The sequence below is a fragment of the Bubalus kerabau genome, chromosome 11, assembly GCF_029407905.1.
Source record: "Bubalus kerabau isolate K-KA32 ecotype Philippines breed swamp buffalo chromosome 11, PCC_UOA_SB_1v2, whole genome shotgun sequence".
NCBI classification, from domain to species: domain Eukaryota; kingdom Metazoa; phylum Chordata; class Mammalia; order Artiodactyla; family Bovidae; genus Bubalus; species Bubalus kerabau.
This window is the reverse complement of record NC_073634.1, coordinates 75,194,054-75,217,610: the sequence shown is the minus strand read 5'-3', so window position 1 is coordinate 75,217,610 and position 23,557 is coordinate 75,194,054. Positions and strand designations below refer to the sequence as shown.

At 46.6% G+C, this 23,557-nt stretch overlaps 1 protein-coding gene across 2 annotated transcripts; it reads left to right on the top strand.

The window, feature by feature from the left end:
• Window positions 1-1,316: 1,316 nt before the first annotated feature.
• On the top strand, window positions 1,317-23,239 carry TRIM54 (tripartite motif containing 54). Of its 2 annotated transcripts, none has more exons than XM_055540692.1 (9): window positions 1,317-1,844; window positions 18,040-18,212; window positions 18,736-18,907; window positions 20,717-20,812; window positions 21,505-21,738; window positions 22,304-22,323; window positions 22,440-22,564; window positions 22,699-22,791; window positions 23,095-23,239. In XM_055540692.1, exons 1-9 carry the CDS (start codon window positions 1,677-1,679, stop codon window positions 23,109-23,111), a joined length of 1,098 nt encoding a protein of 365 aa, XP_055396667.1. In that variant the 5' UTR covers window positions 1,317-1,676; the 3' UTR covers window positions 23,112-23,239. The 2 variants fall into 2 exon arrangements, with proteins under 2 accessions (XP_055396667.1, XP_055396666.1); XM_055540691.1 differs by having other exon boundaries at window positions 22,301-22,323.
• Window positions 23,240-23,557: the final 318 nt, after the last annotated feature.

Here is a 23,557-nt window from a genome sequence, read left to right as displayed (position 1 = left end):
CATAAGTGCATTTGAGGCTTAGAGGCCGTTGTCCCGCCTTTCAGTTCTCCCTGCGCCGCAGCCGCTAGCACAGCATCCATGAGCATGGGGCCTGGGGGTTGACCGAAGTTCGCACAGCAGTGGCTGCCGGCTTCCATCCTTCTGGTCCCATGTTGTACAAGCTGATCACTATATGTTTTGCGCTTAAAATAGGGGCATGAAAATGTGATAGGGTAAAGACTGAATGTGTCCAGGCCCTTTCCCCGTGTGTGCTTCATTGCACTGTCTGTCTGGTATCCTCATCACACCATTCCCCATCTTCGCAGGGTCAGAACCTAGTAACTCCTCAAACTTCTCTCTCCTGAGTGGGAGAAGGGCTAAGGAATGTCAGTCAATAAAAGAGCTTTTTAAAATCCAATCCCAGCGCATATGTTGGGCCCCCAAAAGACAAATCATGCCTGGGATAGAGAAGAAGAAGGAGAAAAAGGTAGAGGACACGTGGGCATATCTGAGACTAGCCTGCTTCAGCCAGAGATCAGGACATGTGTGGAGCTGGGGCAGAGGCTTCCCAGAGCCTTGTGATGATGACTTTGTCGGTGCTCTAAATTTCTCCTGGAGACCAATTTCCTCGGTGCCCAAAATAGGTCCCTGGCATCAGGTCCTTTCTGCCCAACTCCGCTTCTCTAGATTTCCTAACAAATCAAGAGATGTCCTTGGCGTGGCTCCAGTGATGTGTTCAGGGACCAGAATCCTATGTTTTCTCAGGGATATGCTCATGAGGTCATTTCAGGCCCTGGCGCACCTGCCAGCTCCAGCCTCCTGGGCTTCTTTTCCTAGGGCAGGGGGATATAAGAAAGATCTGTGCAAGTACAAAAAAGAGCCTCTCTCTCATCTCTGGTGCCCTTGTTTTGAATCATAGGATTCAGAGGAAGATGGTCAGAATCACTGACTAAGCCTTGGAGGCAACCAATTTCATTGTCTCTATCTATAGGTCCAGCAGGATGTCTCCTTTCACCCAGGCCATGTATGGTGCCTGTCACACAGGCCAGTTGAGATTCTGTGTCGCTACCTGGAAGAGGCACCCAGGCCCAAGCATGGGGGTCGGGGGCTCACAGGAGCTTCTGAGTGAGAGCACCTCTGTTGCCCACCTCGGCTTCCACCACAGCAGTGAAGTTCACCCCACTCTTGCTCTGGGGAGTCGCCCGTTCCCGAATGAGTCAGGGTCACTCACTCGGTGACAGCTGTGGCTCGCCTTTCAGGAGCTAAATTGGGAGTTGGAATGTCACACACATGCCCCTTGCTCCCCACCCCCACGTTAAAACTAATCTCCTCTCTGGGGAGTGAGAGGCAAACAGCGCTGCCCACAGAGTGGACAAGAGGGGTTTGGGAAACAGAAGGAGAAGTTTCCAGGGACAGAGCCATTCAGGGAGAGAGGACGAGAAAAAGCTACGTGTGCCTGGCCAGGGTACAGAGCAGAAACTAAGGCGAGGCAGAGAAGTGTCTGAAAACAGCTATCTAAGGACAAGGCAAATTGTTTTGAGGAAGGGACAGGAGACATAGAGCTGTTTCAGGAGTGAGCAACAGAAGGGAACGCAAAGAGTCGGAAGACTGCCGAAAGTACACGAGGAAGGGTCCAGAGGCAGTGAGAGCAGGCCGAGACCAGGGCCGAGGCCAGGGTAGGCACAGTCGCTGAGGGGATGAACTTCACGGTGGGTTTCAAGCCGCTGCTAGGGGATGCACACAGCATGGACAACCTGGAGAAGCAGCTCATTTGCCCCATCTGCCTGGAGATGTTCTCCAAACCGGTGGTGATCCTACCCTGCCAGCACAACCTGTGCCGCAAGTGTGCCAACGATGTCTTCCAGGTGGGCCGGGGCCGGGCTGGGGCAGGGCGGGCTGGTGAGAGGCTTCTTTGTCAGGTCAGCGCCAAGCACCCAGAAGGTGATGGGAGGAAGGCGCCCCAAGGAGGCTGGTGGTGGCTGTCCTGGCTGAAGGGCAGAAGGAGAGCCAGGGGTCCTAGCAGATCCCAAAGTAAGCATGAGTCAGCAGCTGCTCTGCAGGCTGGTGAGCATACAGCCTATGCATGGACAGCCCTGGGATGCTGGTCTCTACAGAGAAAAGGAGACCCACATGGAAACTGGACAGGGAAGTGATCCTCTAACCAGGCTGTGTGACAGCCTATGCTGTGACTCTGCATTCCAGCTTGGAGTTGAGATTTCAAGAACAATATGGAAAATCTGGAGAAAATAGCAATGAGATAATGAAACATTAAAAAGTGGACTGTGAGAAAGGTCCATGATGACAGTGAAATTATTTGTATTTAAAGCAAAAGACTGAGCGCATCCATCTTGGGAGGGGGCAGGCAAAGTTAGTGGACAGAACACTGGGAATTCACCCCCACTAGAGGTGACACGTGTGTCCCTCCCCAAATCGGTGAGTCGAGACCTGCTGGTTAAAAGGGATCGAGGTCACTTAAGCAGGGAGAAGGCAGAGAATACATTTTACTTTCTCCAAATGGAACCAATTTTCGCTTGTGTGTGGTCACAGAGCAAAGCATAGCTAATCAAATTCACAGATCTCATTTTAGCTCCTGGTTTCAGAACTAAAAGCAGCACGTATCCGAATGTTTTATATAAGTGGGCTTTCTTTCTTGCCCCATGCCTTGGTGTAGGTTCTAGTAATCTCTAAAACGGAACAAAGATCAGGGAGAGTGAGGGATAAAGGCGCGCGTGTGCGCACACACACACACACACACACACACACACACGTGTCCTTACCAATGAAGTAAAAGCTCAGAATAGACCAGAGCTGGCTGACTTAGTAGGCATGGCAGCGATAAGGAACATCATGAACACGCAGTCTTCATCTGTATCAGAAATTATGGGGAAACGTGTTGAACACAGTGATATTTAACTTAACCAAGAGAATGCTTCCCTTTTAAGTTCTTTGGGGGCAGCATGTTTGGGGGAAAATAGTGGGCTGGCTAATTCAGGTCATTCTACAGCTACGCCCACAACCCACCGTTGTTGTCTGCTGTCTTCGCTGAGCTCCATGGTCTCTCCTGCCATCTTCCCATCGAGGCCTTTTGCCATCTCCCATTCCTGTAAGTGTTCAAACCTGTCATTATTTGGCTCCAGAGAACCTCAGAGCCAGTGGTTTTCCATCTCTGGGGTCTGATCATCCCAGGCATTCAGTCATGTGCAACCCACCATCTTGGGTTTTCCCTTGGTCTGATTAACTCTGAACATCCTTCAGGCTGAGATGCCCAGAGGGGAATGACAGAAAGGTTTTGCCATTCCTTCTCATGAATTTGTAGTTAAACATTCTTTCATTAGAGCCTGAAATATGTGAAAGCAAAGAAAACTTTTGAAAGTGAAGGTAACATATTCTGTAAAAAAAAAAGAAAAAAGTGGTCAGAATATTAAAGTGCATGGCACACGGTATCACTGGGCAGAGGGATGCAGGGAGGGGTCCTATATGTGGAGGCTGGAATATGTTCTTCCCTGGGTCTGGAAGATCCCCTGGAGAAGGAAATGGCAACCCACTCCAGTATTCTTGCCTGGAAAATCCCATGGACAGAGGAGCCTGGCGGGCTACAGTCCATAGGGTTGCAAGAGTCAGACACGACTTATCAACTAAACCACAACCAGAAGATGTTCAAGTCAGTCTTCTGTATCCAGACACACTGTTTTGGTTCCCTGAAGGTCTAGAATACTGATCTGAGCCCAGAGAGACTTGGGAATTGTTTGGGTTGAACCCTGTGCAGAATATTTGGGAGATAACATGGTTCCCGGGGCTTCAGGATGGTTCTGTGGATCTGGACTAATGTGTATCTTTTGAAGTACAGGGCACCCCTGGCCCTCCAAGGAGAGGAGTGAAGCAGCTCATTTCCTTGCTGCTTTATTTGGAATGGCCTGGTGGGAGGCTGACCCAGTTCTTTGGCTGCACTTATGTATATACATCTCAGCAGACCTCCCTCTGAAAGATGAGCATATTTAGTTTTTTCACACATTGCCTCCACATTTTGACAACTCTAGGCATAATCAGATTGTCTGTTTTCTAAGTATGGGGACGAGAATAGGACTTCTATATCTTGAAACTACTTAGGAAGAACACACTTAGAACATTGCCTAGAAAGTTAATAGGACTTAGAAAAGTGATACCGGTATACTACACACCCACACACATATTTTTTTCCAACACTATAAGAATTTATATTATGAAAAGTGAATCTTCACCTTGGGCCCTCTCTAATTCCCTTCTCCAGATGGAAGTAGCCATTACCAACTTTCTTGGGTACCCTTGGATAAATTTCCCGTGGTTAGGTACACGTTTGTGTGTGTGTGTATGCATGCATTTAAATTTATCCTACACCTGCCTTGGTTTAGTCTCTTGGCTGTTGTTCCATAGCCACACATTCCAACACGCACCTTCCTTTTTAATGGCTATATAGTGGTCCCTTGTCATGACTGAGCCACAGTCTATTCCACCCATGCTCTGAAACATTTAGATGATGCTCAGTGTTTTGCTGTCCTAAAAAAACTACTGTGATGGACAACAAAAAGGAATTTGGAAGGAGAAACTTCCCTGGTGGTCCAGTGGCTAAGACTCTGCACTCCCAATGCAAGGGGCCTGCATTTGATTCCTGGTCAGGGAACAAGATCCCACATGCCACAACTAAGACCCATCACAACCAAATAATTTTTAAAATACTAAAAAAAATTTAGTATTTGGAGGGATTGTGATCTTAAAACATAAGGTTATAAGAACTGACTCATTTGAAGAGACCCTGCTGCTGGGAAAGATTGAAGGTGGGAGGAGAAGGGGATGACAGAGGATGAGATGGTTGGATGGCATCACTGACTCAATGGACATGAGTTTGAATAAACTCCGGGAGTTGGTGCTGGATAGGGAGGCCTGGCATGCTGCAGTCGATGGGGTCACAAAGAGTCGGATGCAACTGAGCAACTGAACTGAGCATCAGGTTAACAAAAGAGGAAACAAAATTTTAAAAATTAAAATATTTCTCTGAGGTAATTACTTGCCAGTCCAGTGGTTAGGACTCCACTCTTTCACTGTTGAGGGCCTGGGTTCAATCCCTGGTTGGGGAATTAAGATCCCATGGTGAGACCAAAAAAAAATTTTTTTTTCATTGAAAATGTTGACGAGTATTAAAGGTTTGGGAGGAAGTCATCCATAATCTCACCTTCTCCAATGCAGTTGTTTTCATGTTTGCATATTATGCTTGTCTCTATACATATTTTTACATAGTTGCCATCACAATTTAACTCATTTTCTTTAGAGCTGTGATACAGTTCTCTTTCTCTCTCCCTCTCTCTCTGAATTTAAACAGAATAAAACACCAAAACACCACATTAACCCCCTTTAATTTCTTTCTCTTTCCCCACACTTGCACCCACTCAGCAACCAAGCATTTTGGCTAGGGGAAAGCTGTCGGTGTGGGAATTTGACACAAACATCTTCCCATGTGTTTCTGAATTTGTAAACTCTATTCCTTCCTAAACTGCTTTAAAACAGCCTGTGGTTTATTTTTATACCTGCCCCCACTTCACTGTGGGCATTTGTTTATGAGCTGCAACCTGTTGTAATTTAACAGACAACTAGAAGGCCTTATGAGAAGGTTGTTCAGAAACAGCTTTTCTGGAGGGTGTCCATGTAGGGAGAGAGTTACAGAGATGGGAATAGCAAGAAAGGGGCCTCCTCCTGTCATAAAGGGCAAACTGGGAAAGAAATGACCTCTTTTATTTCATCCCAAATTCAAGTTCCTTTTTTCTTTCTTTCTTTCTTTTTTTTTTAGTATTTAGGTTGCTTTGGATCTTAGTTGAAGCATGTGAGATCTTTCATTGTGGTGCACAGACTCCCCATTAGTGGTGCGCAGGCTCAGTGGTTGTGGTTTGCAAGGCTTAATTGCTCCATGGCGTGTGGGATCTTAGTTCCCTGACCAGGGATCAAACCCTTGACCCCTGCATCGCAAGGCGGATTCTTAACCACTGGACCACCAGGGAAGTCCCCCAAATTCCAGTTCTTTACAGTCTAATTGTTAGGGCTGCTGTCATCAAGTACAGGCCAGCTGGTGAAAACCCTATACAGCCTTCCTCTTCAGCCACTTCCACCTGCCACTGAGGGCACTGAGATGTCCCTCCCCAGCCCAGACTTGGGCAGGTTTCTTTTATGGGAAATTGGTTGATTGAAATTTTATGAACTGTGTTAATCTTGTAATCGGCTTAGGATCTTATTTGAGGACAGAAACTGGGTTTACTGGGAAACACGATCATAGACCGAGACTCAGCACTCCTGGGCTCTAGTCCTACCAGTTTCTTCCTTAATTGGCCATGACTGTAAAGCAGGTTGTTTCACTTCTTCAAGCCTGTTTACACACACATGGATAAAGAGGGGCTTTAAATTGCTGTTTAACATCCTTGTAATTCTAACAATCTGATTTCACAAATTGAAGAATCATCATGTATTTCCATTCTTTCAGGACTTTGCATTCAGTTACTAGTGTCCTATCTTGGCTCACTCTTCTTTTTGTTTTGTTTCTTGTTTTTCCTGGCTGCACCACTGGCATGTGGGATCTAAGTTCCCCGACCAGGGATCAAACCCACGCCCCCTGTATTGGCAGCATGGTGTCCTAACTTCTGGACCGAGTAGGGAAGTCCCGTGGCTCACTCTCCTGCTTACCAGTCCTCTGAGCCAGCCTCTTTTCACAAATCCCTGTGTCATGCTCACTGCTAGGTTCTGTTGGGCAGAGCAAGCTCTCCCCTCAAAACCCCTCCCCCACCCACAACTCAGCTTTTGCTGCCTCCTGGATTCTTCTAAAGGTCTTCAACTTGCTTCAAATGTGTGGTCTTCTGCCCCTGTTTTCCCACAGTTTCTCTAGTATATTCTGAAGTTCTGTCTCAGAGGACCTGCACAGTCCACTATTCGTCATTGGCCAGGCCTACAGTTTAGGGGAGATAGCTGCCAACAACCCTCCTTACGTCCTGGGCAAGTATCCCAAATCAGCATCACTCTGGGTAGCCAGGAAAGAGGGAAAAGATTCTGAGAGAAGTGTAGATTCAATAGAGGAATTGCATTCATAGAGCATCTTTCTAGATGGAATGTTTCCATTGGAGGCTGCAGACCATTACCAAAGAAATATAGCTTAAAAGAGAGACAGCTCATGGCTTCCGCAATGTTTCCCCCACCCAATTCCACACCCCACTTCCTACCTTCGTAATAAAGGAAAGTGCTCAATTTCTAGACGTTAGTGAAAATAAAGATGTCCTTTTTCCCATCAAGGTTCACAGAACCCTTGAATTCTACTCATCTGGGGAGCAGTGTCCCCCAGGTTTAAGTTCTGCAGCGTCACAGGCACCAATGTCTTCCCAAGCACCAGCCTTGAAAGGTCTGAATTTTTTTACTCCCTCCTCTCGCCGGCAGCCCACTCACATCCACGCAATTGGCCAGATTCCACCTCTGGCATCCCTGATCTTTGCAGTGTTTTCTGTTTCTGTCTGAGGGCAAGACAGTGACTTGCTTGTGACTTGCTTCTGATCTGTGTGTCTAGCCGGATGGAGGCGTGGGAGATCTTACTTCTCTGACCAAGGGCGCCCCCTGCAGTGGAAGCGCAGAGTCTTCACCACTGGACCACCAGGGAAGCCTGGGCCTTTCCATCAGAAGAAATAGCCAGTCTTCTCTCCCGTTTATCCAAATCACTTCTGATTAATATTCACTCTGATTTTTCTCTTGCAGTTTAGAAACTTCGCCTACAAAATTAAGTTCAGCTCTTTACCCTTGGATTCAAAACCCTCTAAGGTTTTACAATTTTTTTTTTTTTTAAAGCCCTTCATGGTAAAATCTACCTTTCAAGTTCTCTCTGTCCCATGACTCCTCTGTCTGTAATTTGAACTCCTCTAGTATCTTTGGTTTCCTAAAACTCTTTCTAATAACCATCTCCTGCTTCCTGTCTACCCTGTCTTCAAGTGGTATTTTCTTAAACACTTTCCTTAAACTAAGGGTTTTCCTTAAACTACGGTGGTCCAGTGGTGAAGACTCTGCGCTTCCACTGCAGGGGGCGCCCTTGGTCAGGGAAGTAAGATCTCCCACGCCTCCATCCGGCCAGATAGACACACAGTTCTTTTTTTTTTTTTTTTTAAGATAAACCCTTTTATTTATTTATGCTTCTCCAGTTTGTTTAAAACAACAAGAACAACCCCCTTAATATAACTGACAACCCTTCTCCCCTCACCCTTCCTTGGGCTGAAGGGTCGTTAATGGGGAAATGGCCCCCAGGGATGAGGCTGACTATAAGAACCCCTTAGGGAGGTAATGGAGTGATGGAGCCTGAATTCCCCGCCCAGGAGATAGGGCAGGAAATGGCAACCCACTCCAGTGTTCTTGCCTGGAGAATCCCAGGGACGGGGGAGCCTGGTGGGCTGTCATATATGGGGTCAGACTTAGCAGCAGCAGCAGTGTATGAACTAGGGAGTAAACTAACATAGGTCTGCCAAGTATCTTTTCTCCTGTTAATGCTTCTGGCACTTTAATGCCCCCTGTTCATTCACGGCAGGATTGAGCATTGTTTTTTTTAAAAGTAAACATTTATTTCCCCAAACACGAGGTCCTTGTACAAAATTTCAAAATTATATTTTTTTAAAAAAGAAGGAAGGAATCACCCACAATTCTATCACTCAGTGGAAATTATTGCAAAAATATTTAGTTTTTATTTTATGCATTTTATAAAGTAATTCATGGTTTATACAAAGAAATTTGGGAAACGTAGATGAATACAAATAAGAAATTTTAAAATCCTTTAACTCCCATCACCCATTTCAAAATTTGGATCCTACTGTCTATATAGACTTAGATCCTGCTTTTTTCATGAGTCTCTCCCCATGTTAAGAACATGTTAAAGATAGTTGCATTGTAATACCATTGTAACTCATTTAGTCTTTACTATTAAATAACCGGGCTTCCCTGGTGGCTCAGGTGGTAAAGAATCTGTGGGCAGTTCGGGAGACCTGGGTTCGATCCCTGGGTCAGAAAGATCCCCTGGAGGAGGGCATGACAACCCACTCCAGTATTCTTGCCTGGAGAATCCCCATGGACAGAGGAGCCTGGCAGGCTGCAGTCTGTGGAGTCAGACACAACTGAAGCAACTAAGCAGCAGCATTAAATAACCAGCATGTTAACTATCTGAAAAAACAATTTTACTGTTTATTCTGGTTAAAAAAATAATACAGGTGTGTTGTGAATTTTTTTTTTTGGCTGCGCTGGGGCTTAGTTGCAGCATGTGGGATCTAGTTCCCTGACCAGGGATGGAACCCAGGTCCCCTGCATTAGATCTTGGAGTCTTAGCCACTGGACCACCAGGGAGCTCCTGTATTATATAAATTTTAAGCCTCATAAATAATATAAAATTATAGAATGTATAAATCCATCTAAACACACTAGGGCTATTTCAGAGAAGATGGGATTTCAACAACTTTTAATATCAAACAGGAAGAGGGCATTCCAGGGACAGCTAGAGGGAGGCACAAACGAGAGATAGTGGATTCAAAACAGGGACATGGTGACCTGCAAGATGTGAGAGGAGAAGGTTGCTATAAAAACTAACAACTCCCTTCCCCCACACTGGTCAGTGTTCTTACCATAAATATATCCATTAAGGCTCATTGCTCAGAGAACATCAGCCTTTGAATGGAGCTACTGCTAAGTACAAATCCTCTTTTTAGATCTGAGGAAACGTGAGCCATAAGAGAAATTGTTTTCCCAAGGTCATAAATGGCAAATCCCAAGCCACATCTTCAGATCACTGCTACTTTCCCTATATTATCTTGCATTAAATGCTCTCAATTAAAATACAGAGATGCTACCGAGAATGGGGAACAATTTTATCTGCATGTCTAGTACAGATGACTTTCTCAAGGTAGCCGCTTCACATTTGCAAACTGTTCAGGACAGAAGACATACAAGTTTTGATTAGGGGAGGGAGTTAGGAAAGGGTTAGAGCAAATGTCCCAAACTTCATTCTCTGTCATCTTCCTGATTTTTGCCAAAACTGTGTACGCCATTTGTACTATGCTTAAGTATTTCTACTTAAAAGAACTCACTTTGGGGACTTCTGTGGTGATTCAGACCCAGACCTCCCAATGCAGGGATTCCTTGGTCAGGGAACTATGTCTTGCAGGTACCAAGAACCTGCATGCCCCAAACAAGATCTGGTACAGTCAAATAAATAACTCTGTAAAAAAGAACTCACCTTCAAAGATGAAATATTTATAATTCTAAATGATAAAATCCACGAAAAATCACCAATTTTATAGGCTGGTTATTTTTTTCTAATATACATTAAGGTAAACACGTAAGAGGGCTTCCCTGGTGTCTCAGTGGTAAAGAATCTGCCTGCCATTGCAGGTTCAATCCCTGGGTTGGGAAGATCCCCTGGAGAAGGAAATGCCAACCCACTCCAGAATTCTTGCCTGGAAAATCCCATGGACAGAGGAGTCTGTCGGGCTACAGTCCATGGGGTCACAAAAGAGTCAGACACAACTTAGCGACTAAACAACAAACACCTAAGGAATTCATATGTCCATCCCCGTGCCTCCTGAAATCTTCATGCCCGTCCTCAGTATGTACACCACATTTTGGGAAACAATGCACACTTGGGTAGCACAGTGAGGGAGTCTGAGCTACATAAGCTAGCAACATGTCATGCCATGAGCCAGAAGCCTCCAAAAATCCAAAAGAAAACTTTACTGTTTATTAGTAGTCAAGTTTAGCCCTAGTACCCAAGGACACATATACACACGTATGTGTCTATATATATATACACACACATATATACGCTTCAGGGTCTACTCTAGCAAAGGAAGTTGGATGTGGAGTTGGGTAGGGGAAACATTGCTGAAGCCATTACAAAAAGGAAGAGGCGCCCTCAAGGTTAGGAGCAAAGTCAACCGGAGGTAGAATATGGCAGGAGGAATTGAGCTGTGGAAGAGGGGAGGACTCTGGGACCCGGGGATGAGTGGCAAATCTGGGCTCAGCTGTGGCATCTACTCCAGGGAGCAGCACCAGCCTGTGGCCAGAGAGGAGTAACCCTCCCCCTCACCTTCCCTGCGTGCTCTCCAGCTTCCAAGAAAGGTGCTCTTCAAACAAGAGACTGAGGTTGACTGCCTAAGCATTGATTGCTTCTCAGAGCCCCTGGTCCTGGGAGAATGGTTTAGCCAGGATTAGCCAGTGGGATGAGCCACCAAGGAAATTTCTCTGGCAGGTGTGGAAGCGGTAATGAGGCACCATGCCTTGCCAGCCCACCTCAGGTCAATCTCTGGGGTGAGTCCTCACTGTGGGGAATCTGAAGTAGGACCCTTGACCAAGATAACCCAACAAGTCTTGATTACTTTTTCTTCTCTTTTGTAGCACTGTGGTAAAGTACACATAAAATAAATATTTACTATCTTAACCATTCTTAAGTGTGCAGTTCAGTGGCATTAAGAATATTCACGTTGTTGTTCAACCATCACCACTATCCATCCCAGAACTCTCATCATCCCCCAAATGGAAACTCCGTACCTATTAAATAATAACTCCTCATTTCACTTCCCGCAACCCCTGACAACCACCCTTCTATCTCTGTGAGTTTGACCGTTCTAGTACCCCATATAAGAAGGGTCATACAGTATTTGTCCTTTTGTGACTGGTTCTTCTTTAATCAAGGACACTATGCTTTCTTCTTAAGTGAACAATGCAAAGAAATAGAGGGAAACAGTAGAATGGGAAAGACTAGAGATCTCGTCAAGAAAATTGGAGATACCAAGGAAACGTTTCATGCCAAGATGAGCACAATAAAAGACAGAAACAGCAAGGACCTAGAAGAAGCAGAAGAGATTAAGAAGAGACAGCAAGAATACACAGAAGAACTATACAAAAAAGGTCTTAATGCCCTGGATAACCACAATGGTTTGGTCATTCACCTAGAGCCAGAGTGTGAAATCAGGTGGGTCTTAGGAAGCATTACTATGAACAAAACTAGTAGAAGTGACAGAGTTCCAGCTGAGCAATTGAAAATCCTAAAAGATGATGCTGTGAAAGTGCTGCACTCAATATGCCAGCAAGTTTGGAAACTTAGCAGTGGCCGCAAGACTGAAAAAGGTCAGTTTTCATTCCAGTCCCAAAGAAAGGTGATGCCAAAGAACGTTCCAAGAACCGCACAGTTCTATTATTTCACCTACTAGCAAGGTAATGCTCAAAATCCTTCAAGCTAGGCTTCAACAGTACATGAACTGAGAACTTCCAGATGTACAAGCTGGATTTAGTAAAGGCAGAGGAACCAGAGATCAAATTGCCAACATCCATTGGGCACAGTAAAAGCAAGGGAATTACAAAAAAACATCTACTTCTGCTTCATTGTCTACACTAAAGCCCTTGACTGTGTGGATCACAACAAACTATGGAAAATTCTTAAAGAGATGGGAATATAAGACCACCTTACCTGCCTCCTGAGAAATCTGTATGCAGGTCAAGAGGCAACAGTTAGAACTGGACATGGAACAACGGACTGGTTCAAAATTGGGAAAGGAGTACATCAAGGCTGTATATTGTCACCCTGCTTATTTAACTTATATGCAGAGTATATCATGTGAAATGCTGGACTGGATGAAGCACAAGCTGGAATCAAGATTGCTGGGAAAAATAGCAACAATCTCACATATGCAGATGATGCCGCACTAATGGCAGAAAGTGAAGAGGAACTAAACAGCCTCTTGATGAGGGTAAAAGAGGAGAGTGAAAAACCTGGCTTAAAACTCAACATTCGAAAAACAAAGATCATGGCATCCGGTCTCATAACTTCACAGCAAATAGATGGGTGGGAAATGAAAACAGTGACAGATTTTATTTTCTTGGGCTCCAAAATCACTGCAGATGGTAACTGCAGCCATGAAATTAAAAGATGCTTGCTTCTTGGAAGAAAAGCTCTGACAAACCTAGACAGCATATTAAAAGCAGAGACATCACTTTGCTGACAAAGGTCTGTTTAGCCAAAGCTATGATTTTTCCACTAGTCATGTACGGATTTGAGAGTTGTTTTCTTTGTTTCTTTAATTGAAATTGAACTGTTTGTTGAAGCAGTTCTTCCAGAAGGTGTCTTTGTCCCTTGTTCATCATGCTTTCTTTTCCATTTCCTTTTTGGATTATCTTGGCTTTTATCTCCTGTTGCCTCTCTTCTGTTTATCAGTCTTCTTTAAATAGGGGTAGCTTTATCTGGTACTGAGGGTAAATTCGTCACTCAACCCTGTTGACCTTGGCTTCCTTCCAAAAGCAGACTGGCTCTCCGACTGTTGTCATTGGTTTGTAATCTCTGTTTACCTCTTTGGCTTCTTGGATGAATAGAGGGGTATGACCTGGATTAGTAGGCAGTTGAGTGTCTCAGTTTGGTTATGTTGCCTCAGAATATTTTTCACACAAGTCTGATGAATTATGATGAATTATCTACCATGGGGGCATGTGTAGCCATGGGAGGAGTTCTCCTGTGAGATTTGAACTATCTTTCCACAGACAAGAAGGTCACTCTGGTTGCCAGCTAGCACTCTGTGGCACACGGGGTTTTGGTATGATGAGTCATCTTCTGTTTATTTCTGTTGAAATAACTTCAATCCACAGTTGCACAGTTGACTTTTAGGCTGTCCTCTCTTTCCTATGTGAAAGGTTCCTATATGAAAGGATGATGCTTGGTCCCTCATGACTCTTTTACTAAAACACTTCACCTAAGGCTCAGAGAGAAAAATGTTAGCTTTGGGCATCATTCTTCAATGGACCTAAATTTTATTGTATCTGACAATGTAGTATAATGATTATTCTGAGTATAATGATTACTCTGACCCTGAGGTCAGAGTGCCTGAGTTCAGATATTGATTTTGCCACCACCTGGCTGATGACCATGTGGAAATTTATTAAACTTTTCTGGGCTACAATTTCCCGTCTTTGAAATGGAGCTAATGATATGAAATAAATTGAATACAAATAAAAGGATTTAGAGCAAAGCCTGGCATAAACTAAGTATTCAATAGGTGTTAGACTTGTATATTTCTTACTATATTTCTTGTAGTCCAGGTTAGAGGGTAAATGTTCATCTCCTCCACCATCTTTTTAAAAAATTATTTATTTATTTATTTGGCTGCTCTGAGTCTTAGCTGCAGCACACGAGATCATTCGATCGTTGCTGGGGCATGTGGGATCTAGTTCCCTGACCAGGGATGGAACCTGGACCCCTGCATTGGGAGCTCAGAGTCTTAGCCACTGGACCACCAGGGAAGTCCCTTTTCTACCATCTTTACAAGAAATTCTTGAGGGTTAAATTCAAGAATGTGTGGAAAACCCCTAGCACAGTGCTTGACACATAATAGGTCCTCAAAACATGTGCTGACTGTTAAATAATGAGTATGGAGGAAGGGTGCATTGTGAGGGGCAGAGGTTAGCAGAAGCTTTAGGAGTCTGTCTTTGCTCTGGGCCAAGACTTTAGAATATGCCCCCTGGACTTCCCTGGTAGTCCAGTGGTTAAGAATCCACCTGCCAATGCAAGGGACACGAGTTGGATTCCTGGTCTGGGAAGATTCCACATGCCACAGGGCAACTAGGCCCATGCTCCACAACTATTGAGCCTGTGCTCTAGAGTCTTCGAGCTGCAACTACTGAAGCCATGCACATACAGCCTGTGCTCTGCAAGAGAAGCCACTGAAATGAGAAGACCACACCACAACCAAGAGTGCTCTGCCCTCCGCAACTAGAGAAAACCCAAGTGCAGCAGTGAAGACCGAGCACAGCCAAAAGTAAAATAAAATAATTTAATTATATACAAAATAATACGCCCCCTTTCCTCCCACTCAGACACCAAGCATATTTAAATGCTTGCCACCAGCAAATCAAAGAGAAGTAAGATTCCAGGAGTTTGCAGGTTTAGAGTTTTCCTAACACCACCTTGCTCACTTGGATTCTAAATACTGAAAGATAATTGTATCAAGCAAACAAAAGCCCAGCGATCTCACACTTTAACACAGTCTTTAAGCTAAACTTAACAATATTCATACAATTCCAGTTACTAAGAAGGATTTATGTTTATTTACCCAAACACAGCCTTGGGATAATCTCAAGCTAATCTTTTTTAGGTTTATGATGGGCTAAAGTATTAACTTCTTATAATTTTCAAGAAATCCCGCCAAGGGTTTCCCTCAAGGTTCAGTGGTAAAGAATCTGCTGGCCAATGCAGGAGACTTGGGTTCAATCCCTGGTCCAGGAAGATCTCACATGCTTCTGAGCAACTAAGCCCATGCGTCACAGCTACTGAGCCTGTACTCTAGATCCCGGGAGCCACAACTACTGAAGCCCAAGCACTCTAGAGCCTGTGCTCTGCGACAAGAGAGGCTTCTGCAATGAGAAGCCTGTGCATTACAACTAGAGAGTAGCCCCTCTTGCCACAACTAGAGAAAAACCTGCACAGCAACAGAGACCCAGCAAACCCCAAAATAAATAAATAGATTAAAAAAAAAAAAAAGAAATCCTGCCAAAATGTGATAAGGATTTGGAGAAGTTTATAGAACCCAACTGTGGGAAATACATGTAAACACACAAAGTCACAGATGACTACCCTCTCCATCACTCTCTAGGAGTATTCTTCCAGCCAATTAGGATTAGGTTCAGCTGTAAAAGACAGAAAACCAAAAATAACAGTGACTTCAAGTAGGTAAAACTTTTTTTCTCTCCAGTGAAAGTAGGCAGTCCACGGAGAAGGCAATGGCACCCCACTCCAGTACTCTTGCCTGAAAAATCCCATGGACGGAGGAGCCTGGTAGGCTTCAGTCCATGGGGTCTCATAGAGTCTGACTCGACTGAGCGACTTCACTTTCACTTTTCACTTTCATGCATTGGAGAAGGAAATGGCAACCCACTCCAGTGTTCTTGCCTGGAGAATCCGAGGGATGTGGGAGCCTGGTGGGCTGCCGTCCATGGGGGTTGCACAGAGTTGGACATGACTGAGGTGACTTAGCAGCAGCAGCAGCAGCAGCATTTGCAGATTGTTCGTTGCTAGTTTCTACAAATAAGAGTGATATCTGTGAGTTGTTTTTCTATCCTATAATACTTGCTAAATTCATTAATCAGCATTTATACTGCTTTTGTGGATTTCTTAGATATTTCATTAAATGTAAGCATTTTGTTTCTGAAGACAGATAATTTTACTACTTCTTTTATAATCTGGCTGCCTTTAATATATTTTTCTAGCCTGATTACCTTGGCTAAAATATTCAATAGAATTGACAAAAGTGGGCATTCTTCTCTTTTTCCAGATGTCAGGGGTAAAGAATTCAGAAATCTTGCTTGAACGAGTTATAAATGATAAAAACTTGTTTGTTAACAAACATAAAAAAAGAAAGAAAGAAAGAAAGTGGGCAGTCCAGTTCTGCCTCATCAGAGACTCCTTTTATCTTGCCATTCTCAGCATGTGTCTACTGCATGGCTCTAGATGGCTGCTTCAGCATACGCCATTTCATCTTCATTCCAGTCAGCAGGAAGGAGAAAAGAGGAGAAGTAGGGCATGCCTTTCACATTGAAGATACTTCCTAGAAATTGCACAAAACATTTCTATCTATATCCCATTGGCCAGAACACAGTCACCTCATCACACCCAGCTGGAAGGGAGGCTTGGTTGCATGGTCTTTATTCCATGTGTCTTACTAAAAATCTAGGGTCTCTATTATTGAAGAAGAAGAAGAAGTGAATATTGAGGAACAACAAGCAATCTCCACCAGTCTTTCATCTCTACTTCTGCCCCTAGATCGATTCTTTCTCTTCCCTGCAGACCAGGCTTCTCTGTTCACAGTGTCTGACCCCTCACACTGCCCACTTGTACAGATTTCAGGATGGCCACAATGTCGGCTCTTAGCTCAACTCCACAGGTCTTTTTTCAGTTCAAAAGCTGCACCTGGTCTAGTCACCTCAGCCTCTGTGTCTCCATTCCAATTTCCTAGAGAGAAAAACTGATTGGTCCTATTGGGTCAGGTGATCGATCACGTCCTCAATTCTGAGCCAACCCTCTGTGGCCTCAGCCATGGCGGGGCTCTCCTTTTTAGGACGGGATGGAGCAGGTCCTCTCAGGGGTATAAATGGGAGGAACTGTTGATCCCATCTGGTGAGTCCTCCTTCCAAGCTTCCTCCTGTCGTAACACCCAGCCCACTGGTTGGAGTTGTGAATTTGCTCTTCCTGAGGGCAGGGATAGTCATCTTTCCCCCAGAGCCTAGCAATTACCTGGCACACTCAATATTTGTGGTAGAGTGAATAATCCAGTCTAGTCCTTAATTGTGCAGAGGTTGAATGCTTGCCCAGACATGCACAGTAGGGCACTACAGGAGCAGCATGAGAACCCAGGAGCCCTGCTTCCCTGTGCCTGGAGAGATTTCCCTGGATTATCTGGCTCTATGTGTCTGCTCTGTTGTTCAGCATTTGTCTCTGTACCCCTGCCCGGGGTTGCAAAGAATCTCCCCCACACGTGGCCCACGAGAGCCCTAGGCTAGAGGCTATTGGCTGCACCACTCAGAGACCATTTCCCTTCTCGGTCTTCCTGCTGAGGTCAATGTCTCCCCACAGCTCCAAGCTGGGCCCCTTTGAGGAGGTCTTGTCCTGACAAGGCCTGATCAAGCTAGGCTCTGGATGCAGCGACACTCAAAGGGGTGGGCTGAGTAACGAGACAAATATGGGAGAGATTTCCATGGCCACCCACCTGGGGCTGCTCTCAGAGGAGCGCACAGCTGTAGAAAAGAGTGGGTGGGAACTTCCTTGGTGGTCCAGTGGTTAAGACTATGTGCTCCCAGTGCATGGGACACGGGTTCAATCCCTGCTTGGGGAACTAAGATCCCACATGCCATGCAGCACACCATGGCCAAAAAAAAAGAGCTGCTGCCTCCCCTCCATCATTGTCCTACTCCCCAGCCCCGCTGACTTTCCCTCCTGCCCCCTCCAGTTCCCCCATAACTCACTGGGCCCTCCTCTCATGCTCTCTGCACCCACAGGCCTCGAACCCTCTGTGGCAGTCCCGGAGCTCCACCACTGTGTCTTCGGGGGGCCGTTTCCGCTGCCCATCTTGCAGGCACGAGGTGGTCCTGGATCGACATGGCGTCTACGGCCTGCAGCGGAACCTGCTCGTGGAGAACATTATCGACATTTACAAGCAGGAGTCCTCCCGGTGAGCTGTTAGGGTCTCATTTCTCTAAAGTGCAGGGCCTGGGACATAGCCAGGGAGCCCATCAGGGCCAGCAGGGAGAAGCTGAAACAGTCAACCTGCCCCTTCAGTTTAGTGATGAGAGGAGTGGACCTGAGAGGAGGAGGGACTTGCCCACAGCTCGGCAGGTCACCAGCTCAGGCGGCCTCTGATTCCTGGCCAGCGCTAACCCCTTCTTCACCTGGGGGTGCTGGCCATCCATCAGCAAGGTCCTTGTCAACCCTCCATGACCTGCCTCCCTGTGGGACATCGTGCTGCCTGGAATAGAAACTACTCTTGGATGTAGGCATCCTGTACCCTGTACGTAGCTCTGTTCCTCAAGTGAAGAGGAAGTCACCCGCCTGCCCAGCCACAGCAGCAGCTGTCGGGGCACAGAGGGTGGCAGGGGCTGGTGGAGGCTAAAGAAAAAGTGCTCAGGGGGCCTCACACGCTTGCCCCCCCTGCCTGGCCCCTGACTCCCGCTCCCACACTGCTTGCCTCCCCGCAGGCCACTGCATTCCAAGGCTGAGCAGCACCTCATGTGTGAGGAGCATGAAGACGAGAAGATCAATATCTACTGTCTGAGCTGTGAAGTGCCCACCTGCTCTCTCTGCAAGGTCTTTGGTGCCCACAAGGACTGTGAGGTGGCCCCACTGCCCACCATTTACAAACGTCAGAAGGTATCAAGCAGCAGAGGGAGCAAGCATGGGGGGGTGGGGGTGGGGACACAGGATGGGATCTCAAACTGCAGCCTCTTACTCCACTTGACTTCAAAGGCAGGCAGATCAGGGCTGAAGTCCCAGCTCAGTGTGTGACCTCGGGTAAGTCACTTGAGCTCTCTGACCCTGACATTCTTCCTCTCTTGTAAAATGGGGATGAAAATGCTTACACTTGAGAGTTGTAAGGATCATACGAGAAATGGATGTAGTATGGTGAACTCTCAAGGCCATCTCACTGTCATACAAGTAGATTCTACATAAAACATTAAAAATTAAGGGACTCCTCTGGAGGTCTGGTGGTTAAGCTTCCAACGCAGGGGGCACTGGTTCAATCCCTAGTTGGGGAACCAAGATTCCACATGCCATGCAGTATGGCCAAAAATAGAAATTGATCAGTTAACTTTTAAAAAATAATTGAAAAGATAAAATAAAAATTAAATTGATAGGTAGAAAGTAAAGGAAAGCTCCAAGTGTGGGTGAGGTAGGGAGAGAAGGAGGGGGAGTGAGATGTGAACAGAACCCTGAATGATAAGCATGGGAAAGGCAGGATTTCCCACAGGGCAAATTATTACTGTACTAGACAGATGAGACTATGCCTACAAACTCCTGAAACTTGGGGGACCTACAACAAAGACCCCCAAGGATCACAGGATACACTGGAATCCCAGGAATCCCTAAAGTGGTCAGTTGTGCCACCTGGCTTTTGACAAAAGCAAATGCAAATTCTGCCTGGTGGAAAAACCCTCAATTTAGGCCTTGGGTTTTTCTTAGATTAAGATCAACATAAGATGGGCTCACGATTGAAGATACACAAAGAAACGTACTCATGAGTGAAGTCAGCAGAAACAAAATTTTCAGATTTAGACCCTCAAAAACTTAAGATACTAGAATTATTAAAGAATGTAAAGTCAGCTTTGTATAAAATGCTTTAAAAATGGAATTTAAAAATAAGCAATAATAGACTATCAAAAGTGCAGATTTGACGAAGAACCGAACAGAGCTTTTAGAAATGAAAATATAATTGTAGAAAACAAAACATTCAAGGGATGAATTAAATGACAACTTTCTCTCAGTAAGAGAGGACTAGGGATTCCCTGGCTGTCCAGTGGTTAGCACTCTGTGCTTTTGCTCTCGAGGGCCTGAGTTGGGGAACTAAGATGCCACAAGCCACACAGCATGGCCAGAAAAAAAATTTTTTTTTCACATAAAAAAAAAATTTTTTTTTCACATAAAAAAAATTTTTTTAAGGGAAAGAGAGGACTGAAAAAATAGCTTAGAATATAGCACTGGGAGATGAGGAGGTTGGGAATGAGAAGGTCTAACACATTAGATATATGATAGATATATCTGATACTCTAGATATATTAGATACTCTGATTAGATATCAGAGTCCCAGAATGAGAGAATAAAGAGAATGGAGAAGAGGCAATATTATCTTAACGGATAATCCTGAAGACCTTTTCAAAATTGATGGAAGATAAAGCATGCAGCCCAGTGCCTGGCATTTGGTGGATATTTGGTGAATGTCTCTTTCTCACTTGGTGGTGGAAGACTTCCTCTCTCCACTTCCTTCCAGAATTTATAGAATGTGCTTCCAAACTTCTTGAATGGTTCTAAACTCTCTAGATCTCTGTCAGAGTTGCCCTGAGGATGCCCTGATGGTGGTAGTGGAGGGGACAGTCCTCTCCTGGGTAGCCCTGGCCAGGGAGGGAGGAGCTTAGCTCCAGACCAGGTCCTCCAGCCCTGAGTGCTAGCCTCTGTGTGTGGCAGAGTGAGCTCAGCGATGGCATCGCGATGCTGGTGGCCGGCAATGACCGTGTGCAAGCAGTGATCACACAGATGGAGGAGGTGTGCCAGACCATCGAGGTGAGCCTGGAAAGGGAGGGAGGGAAAGTTGCTGGGCTACTGGAGGTAAATCACAAGTAGTAGAATGTGCTTACCCAGGCTGCTAGGTTTGAATCCCAGCTCTGTCCTCCTCTGTGACTTTGGTCCAGTGGCTTAAGTTCTCAGTGTTTGGGTCTGCTTGTTTTTAACTACGTAAAAGAGTGATGATGAGAATGATATGATGGCTACCTCCATGGATCTTTTTGAGAATTAAGTGAGATAATACAAATAAAAACCAGAGTCAGAGAATTCGGCAGCAGCACTCATGAAACTCATTTAAATATATAGTGTTATTTTCTGAGAGAGTAGATCTTAAAAGTTCCCATCACAGGGAAACATTTTTGTCCACTATGTATGGTGCTGGATGTTAACTAGACATATTGTGGTGTTAAGTTCACAATATACACAAATATTGGATCATTATTTTGTACATCTGAAGCTAATATGTTATATTTCAATTAAACCTCAACAAAGTATATATCAGTATTATTACTGAAAAGATCTGGGAACCAGCAGCCCTTGGGTGGAGTCTGGTCTCTGCCACTAATTTGTGGTTGTAATTGACAGGTCACATCTCTTCTTGGTTCCACCTGACGTCCATTAAGTGGGGAATGGGACAAGTAGCCTGGTACTCTCCCAGCTATGAGGTCTCATCCTTACTCCCGGTTTTTCAGGAAAACAGCCGGAGGCAGAAGCAGTTGCTGAACCAGAGGTTTGAGGGCCTGTGTGCAGTGCTGGAGGAGCGGAAGGGTGAGCTGCTGCAGGCGCTGGCCCGGGAGCAGGAGGAGAAGCTGCAGCGAGTCAGGGGCCTCATCCGCCAGTACGGAGACCACCTGGAGGCCTCCTCTAAGCTGGTGGAGTCTGCCATCCAGTCCATGGAGGAGCCGCAGATGGCGCTCTACCTGCAGGTGGGCCCTGGGGGGAGGGGGGCAGGCAGTGGCAGGCCACCTAGTGGCTGGAGTGGGGGCATTTGCCCTGGGATCAGATCAGATCAGTCGCTCAGTCGTGTCTGACTCTTTGCGACCCCATGAATCGAAGCACGCCAGGCCTCCCTGTCCATCACCAACTCCCAGAGTTCACTCAGACTCACGTCCATCGAGTCAGCGATGCCATCCAGCCATCTCATCCTCTGTCATCCCCTTCTCCTCTTGCCCCCAATCCCTCCCAGCATCAGAGTCTTTTCCAATGAGTCAACTCTTCGCATGAGGTGGCCAAAGTACTGGAGTTTCAGCTTTAGCATCATTCCTTCCAAAGAAATTCCAGGGCTGATGGGAAGCCGGGTTTAAGTCTTACCTCTGGCTCCTACTTGCCCCGTGGCTTTGGGCAAGTCACCCTCTCTATCCATTTTTTTCCTTAACAAATTGGGACATGCATATACCCTTAACCCGCAGGACAGTGGTGGGCATCAGAAATGGGATATTGCCGGAGGTTGGCACAGTGCTTACTCTCACCCTCCTTTCTTCCCTGCAGCAGGCCAAGGAGTTGATCAATAAGTGAGTAGGTGGAGTGGGAAGGGAGAGGAAGGGGTGGGCGGGGACTCCACTGGCAAGGGTGGGAAGGGGGGGTAGTGGTGCTGGGTGTCTTCAGCCAAGCCGCTGGGCTGCTGCAGGGTCGGGACGATGTCGAAGGTGGAGCTGGCCGGCCGGCCAGAGCCGGGCTATGAAAGAATGGATCAATTCACCGTGAGCGTGGAGCATGTGGCCGAAATGCTGAGGACCATCGACTTCCAGCCAGGTGAGGAAGCCAGGATGGGAGGGAGCGGCCGGCCACTAGGACTGGGCGTCCAGACCCTCTGGGTCGGGGAGGGATGGGGGTAAGACGGCCAGAGAATAAGGGACCCCAACTCACCCAGCCTTCTCCTGGCCTAGGCACTTCTGGGGAGGAAGAGGATGAGGAGGTCGCGGTAGAAGGGGAAGAGGGCAACGCAGGACCAGAGGAAGAGCGGACGGATGGGCGGGAAAGTAAGTGTGGACATCGGCGGGGCCTGGCGGGGACCCCCTTCCACCGTCGGGCCATCGTACTCTCAGGGGCATCAGGGATCGCTTGGAGCCCCTACTCCCAACCTCAACCAGGAGGGGCGCGCCCCCTAGCGCGCCGGCCGAAGTACAACTTTCTTTAACACTATCCGTCTCTCTGGGCTGGTGGGAGACCGGGTTAGGTGGGGAAGTGGATGAGAAACCCTCCTGCCTAGAGAAACAAGTGAGCTGGACTTCGGAATTGCCTTGTTTCTTGGGAGCGCCCGCCCACTGAGCTTGCTTTCCCAGGCACAGGCCAGCACTGACTCGCTCCTGTTGCGGATCCTGCGCACCTGGGCGCTCGGATGGTGAACGACCTGAGCAGAGACCACCGTACCACCCAGCCCGGCGCCCCGCCGCGGGGGAGGGGCTCAATAAAGCGCTAATGCGTCCCGACCCGCAGCTCCTTTCACTGTTCACTCTCTGAGTTTCTGCTTCAGAAACAGCATCACCATCCATCCCGCCCTTCTCCAAATTTGGGACCTCTTAGGGCGGGGACGGGTGGCGGGGCGGGGGGGGGGGGGGGGTGAAGCGGAACGAACCCTTTTGGGGCACCTCCTTGATATTAGGCACGGATTCGCGAGCCCAGTGCCAAGAGAAGAGGGTCGGGGGGTGGTGCGGCGACACTGGGGCTTGACTTCCTGGAGACTTGGAGACGATGGGGACCCCAGGACCCTGGCAGAAAGCGGTTCTCACGGAGCCCTCCCACAGC

Excerpts from the sequence above, each read along its gene's own strand:
- TRIM54 (XM_055540691.1), top strand. The coding sequence starts at position 1,677 with ATGAACTTCACGGTGGGTTTCAAGCCGCTGCTAGGGGATGCACACAGC. Across the intron at positions 1,845-18,039 it reads GTGCCAACGATGTCTTCCAG|GCCTCGAACCCTCTGTGGCA; the intron begins GTGGGCCGGGGC and ends CTGCACCCACAG. Across the intron at positions 22,565-22,698 it reads GACCATCGACTTCCAGCCAG|GCACTTCTGGGGAGGAAGAG; the intron begins GTGAGGAAGCCA and ends CTCCTGGCCTAG.